The 4662-nt window shown below is 37.0% G+C and overlaps 1 protein-coding gene across 1 annotated transcript; it reads right to left on the bottom strand.

Annotated features, from left to right (window-relative positions):
- Window positions 1-340: 340 nt before the first annotated feature.
- On the bottom strand, window positions 341-1141 carry LOC145812915 (uncharacterized). Its single transcript, XM_082908151.1, has 2 exons — window positions 476-1141; window positions 341-376 (listed from the first exon to the last, which is right to left on the bottom strand). The coding sequence occupies exons 1-2, from the start codon at window positions 1139-1141 to the stop codon at window positions 341-343; spliced, it is 702 nt and encodes a 233-aa protein (XP_082764277.1).
- Window positions 1142-4662: the final 3521 nt, after the last annotated feature.

Below are 4662 nucleotides of genomic sequence, written 5' to 3'. Positions count from 1 at the left end.
ATTTGATTCATAGCACTCATGGATTGTTGAGTTTTCATCATGTCAATAACTCCTGGTGTGCCTCCAATACATTCTGATGGGGTAAGAGATGTGTCAACTCTCGGTGTGCCTCTAATACATTATTGAGTTCTCATAATGTCCATACTTCTCGGTATGCCTCCAATCGCATTTACCATTTGTCCCTAATCAATTACAATGACATGAAAAAATAGTTTAATATACATTATTGAAAAATAAAATAAATTGATCGATGTAAATTCATATCATGTGCACGTACCGACATATACATATTATTTTGCATACCAACCATACAAGGATAAAGCTCTTTACGTGCACTAGGTTAAAGTAGAGATTGAGCTGCAAGCACCTTAGTACCCTATATTAATCAAGATGAATGAATAGACGCAAATGATAAGTTCAATAGAGAGAAATGATACAGTATTGAAAAATAAATAGAGAATAGCATGAAATTTACCTTTGATTTGTTATGTTTTGTTTTACTTGCTTTCAACTGATTGACTATTTGATTTACTTTGGCGACCTTTCGTTTGGTAACTAGATGACCTTTTCGGTGAGCAACCAAAGGACTAAGCAACTTCGTATTACTGATTGCTTTTCTATTAATGCTCACAATCGGGAAAGATAGTACATTACTAGTAATAGGTGGTACATTACTAGTAGAAGCTGGTACATTACTCCCACCACCCTCATCATCTTTCATCACTCTTGCCTTGATTTCATCCAACCTACGGTCGATAATTCTGATTTTGCCTTCAGAGTTTCCAACTACTTGTACAATGCCAATCAATTTTTTGCTCATCTTATCACAGACCTTTGCATTGAAATCATCCCTAAAGCCAATGTATATGGTTTTGATGCATGTGTACCCTCTGTCCAAATATTTTCTCCCTCGTCGTAGAATGAATTTATTTGGAACCTCATTTATGCATCTTGCAATGAGCACAACGAGTGAGTGAGTACACATGATGCCTCTAAATTGAAACAACCAACACATACATTGAACATCAAATTCAGTCAAATTATAATACACAATAAAGTCCACATGCATCATCTTCCCAAAAACTACCACGGCTTCCTTCACAAAATATGTGAAATTGAACCCTCCTCTTTCACAAGACATGGTTGACAATAAACTAGTCTCATCATCTCTACTTCCACTTCTTTGAATTTTGCATTCGTGTAGGCATCCTAAAATTGCTTCTCAAAACCATACACAATTAGGCAATCAAACACTTTGTGTCGAGACTTGAAGTCAGCTTTCTTCTCTTTCTCTACCTTACTTTTCAAGGCATTTTCATATTGTTCAACAAATTGCTTTAATGTAGTCTTTGGGGTGACATATCCATCAAAAAAGGCATTCATGCTCTCACTTCGTTGTGTAGTTGACATGCCAGCCCAAAAAATATCTTTCACATAGACAGGAACCCATCGATGTCGCTCATCATATAATATCCCAAACCAATGATTCTCATAGAGATTAAATTCTACAATCATCTTTTTCCATCTTGTCTCAAATTCATCTTTTGTGAAAGTGTCATACACTACATTTTGCAAAGCCAACTTCATGGATTCATATTGGGAATAGCCTTTCAATTTCTCTGGAATTTTCTTCGTTATGTGCAATAAACACCATCGATGTTGAGTATTTGGGAAGACAAATTTCTATAGCATTTTGCATAGCTTTGCATTGATCAATTATTATCGCTTTTAGAGGATGATCTGACATGTAATTTAGCCATGCTTTGAATAACCAAACAAATGTATCAGTGTCTTCACTAGATAACAACCCACAACCAAGAAAAATCGACTGTCCATGGTGCTTAACTCCTACAAACGGAGCAAATGGCATATCATATTTGTTAGTGAGATAAGGTGTGTCAAACAACATCTCCAAATTCTTCATAAGCCGTCTGACTCATTGCATCTGCCCAAAACAAGTTTATAATGCGAAAGTCAGTATCAACATCAATCGTATAATAGAAACTCGAATTTTGTGCGTGCGTCCTCAAAAATATTTTTGGAGTGCATCGAAATCTCCTTCTTCAAGCCTCAATCTTCTAGCTCTGTCAATGTAATTATAGCGATCCCAGGTTTACCCTTGTTGTATAGTGATCCGGACATGTGTCCGTGGATGTTGGTAGTTGGTTACTATCGTGTTTACATTCCTTTTTCTTCATTTTTGAGTTATAGAACGTGTTGGGCAGGTTTGTTACAGGTTGGTTGTGTTTGGGAACCAAGTGTTGCTGCCCAGAATTTTGGGCCTTCGCTCGAGCGAAGAGTGGTCGCTCGAGCGAGCGTTGAGTTCGCGTCTGGTTCTGGACCTGAGAGTTGCCTGTCTTGGCTCGAGCGAGCTTCCTTCGCTCGAGCGGTCTGGGTTTTTCTTCGCTCGATCGAGAACTTCTTGGCTCGAGCGATAGTTTTCTGTGTCTGGTCGCTCGAGCGACGAAGGCTTCGCTCGAGCGAGCCTGTTTTATATCAGCGGACAGCAGCGATTTTGAACTTAACTTTTTCACTTTCTTTTGCATCCAAACCCTAAATCCGAGACCCCCTCACTCTAAACTTACACTCTCTCTAAGATTTGATCTCCCTAGAGCATGAATCTAGCCTAGGGCCTTTGTTAAAAAGATAGAGGGTGTTGAGAGCTTCGATTTAATCTGAAAAAGTTGGGATTTGGAGCAAGTTGATCTTCGAGCCTTCATCTCCTTTTTGGCTTAAAATTTGAGGTAGGGATACCCTACTCCTCTCTATGGGTTTTGTCTTTAAATTTTGGTATTTTGAGATGTTGGGGTTGTTTTGGTAATTTTGTAAAAGTTTGGGGCTATTACGTAATTTTACAAAAGTTGGGGTTTTATTCATAATAAACCTGAATGCATGTGTGGAATAGAGAAATGGACTTATTGTTGAATTATTGATGAAAATGGGACCTAAGGGTTGAAATGGTAATTATGGAAAATAGCCTAATTACATTGTTTAATTAATTGGGATAATTAATTGGGAGAATTGAGGAAATGAAATGTTGATTGAATATCCATTTGTGCATTTATTTTCTGTTTAGAAATAACTGCTTTGGGCTATCGGTGGAGGATAGTCGTGATTGTTGTAGACAATGCATGATGATTAGGCAAACTGAAACTAATCAATGGAATGTGTCATGGAATTTGACTGTTGATAGAATACATTAACTGTATGTATTGAGTGATTGTATATAGAACCAATGTGTTTGTATACATTATGTGTAGAGGAGGAGATAGGGGATGTACTCCGCGGTTTAGGGGAAGATAGGGGATGTACCTCTAAACCGGTTAGTGTTGGGAGAAGATAGGGGATGAACTCCGTAGATACAGCTAATATGCTTGTCTAAAGAAGTGAAGATAGAGCTTATATGCTTATCTTTGTGAGATGTGGATATAGCTCATATGCTTGTCTGAATGTGGGATATTGTTGATATACATATCTGTTGTGAAATGTGGATATAGCTTATATGCTTATCTGTAAATGCGAGATATAGTTTTTATACTTATCTATTGAAATGATGATAGAGCTGACATGCTTGACTGTTGAAAAAGGGAAAATGAAAAGTAACCTGGACTCTTAAGTCGTGTGACATAAAATGTGATTTATGTGAATGTATCAGTGTTGACCATCTATCAATTGCTAATATTTTAGTCATTGTCCATGGTTGGTTTAGTGTATTTCTACTGGGCTGTGGCTCACCCTATATGGGAATATCATTTTCAGGTACAGGAAGCATGCCACCTCCAAGGACATAGCTTGGGAGGCTAGAGGCGGACATGGTTTTGTCGGTTTATGATTGATGTATTACATGTAACTTCAAGCCAAGGGCTTAATGTGTAAACGAGTTAGTGCTCTTTGTTGTAACCAAGTGTTAACTTGGAAAGCTGTAAGCCCGTAAGGCATTTTGTTTTGATGTTAACATGTAATGCATATGTAATAGACTCTGATGGATATAAGAATGTGGCTAGTTTAAATGTCAATGCATGTTTTATTTGATGAGTATAATGTTATTATTTTGAGGGCGTTACAGTAATTCATTGCATCTCGCTCATCAAATGTTAATGACTCATAACCCCCAACTTCAACAACCATTGAGTTATAATTCCTAGACACCCCATTCCTACTTGATCATTAATTTCTAATCTTCTCTTCATATGAGTAAGAATTTTCTTATTCATTGCAACATGACGTGAGTCAATGGGAATCAAGTCATGATTATGGTCAAGGTTAACTGTGGTTAACATAAATCTCACATCCTTTTGTAAGGTCGATCATACCCTTGCTTTGCAACCAATTTTTGTGGATAAAGATGGCTTTAGAGGGTTTACTTTTGCTTTTTTGGTTCTCTTTCCTGATTGAGAACATTCAATCCCAAAATATCTTAATTCCCCATCATCGCCACAAACTTGTGTTTTATAAGTTATGGAAAATCCAACATGTTTAGCATATTTGGCATAAAATGTGTACACTTCTTGCTTTGAACTAAAACACATACCCCTCTTAGGTTCCTTAACCTCTTCACTCTCATTTAATAAAGGATTCTGACCACTATTTTAATCAATCTCCATTTCTGCTCGTTCAAAAATTACAGTCCAATATTCATTAACCATTTACAATCCATATGAT

This window comes from Camellia sinensis, chromosome 15 (assembly GCF_055761805.1).
Source record: "Camellia sinensis isolate YWXY chromosome 15, ASM5576180v1, whole genome shotgun sequence".
NCBI classification, from domain to species: domain Eukaryota; kingdom Viridiplantae; phylum Streptophyta; class Magnoliopsida; order Ericales; family Theaceae; genus Camellia; species Camellia sinensis.
The sequence above is the reverse complement of the archived record's forward strand: the minus strand, read 5'-3'. Positions and strand labels throughout refer to the sequence as shown.

Excerpts from the sequence above, each read along its gene's own strand:
- LOC145812915 (XM_082908151.1), bottom strand. The coding sequence starts at position 1,141 with ATGTCTTGTGAAAGAGGAGGGTTCAATTTCACATATTTTGTGAAGGAA. Across the intron at positions 377-475 it reads CAAAACATAACAAATCAAAG|GGTACTAAGGTGCTTGCAGC; the intron begins GTAAATTTCATG and ends TGATTAATATAG.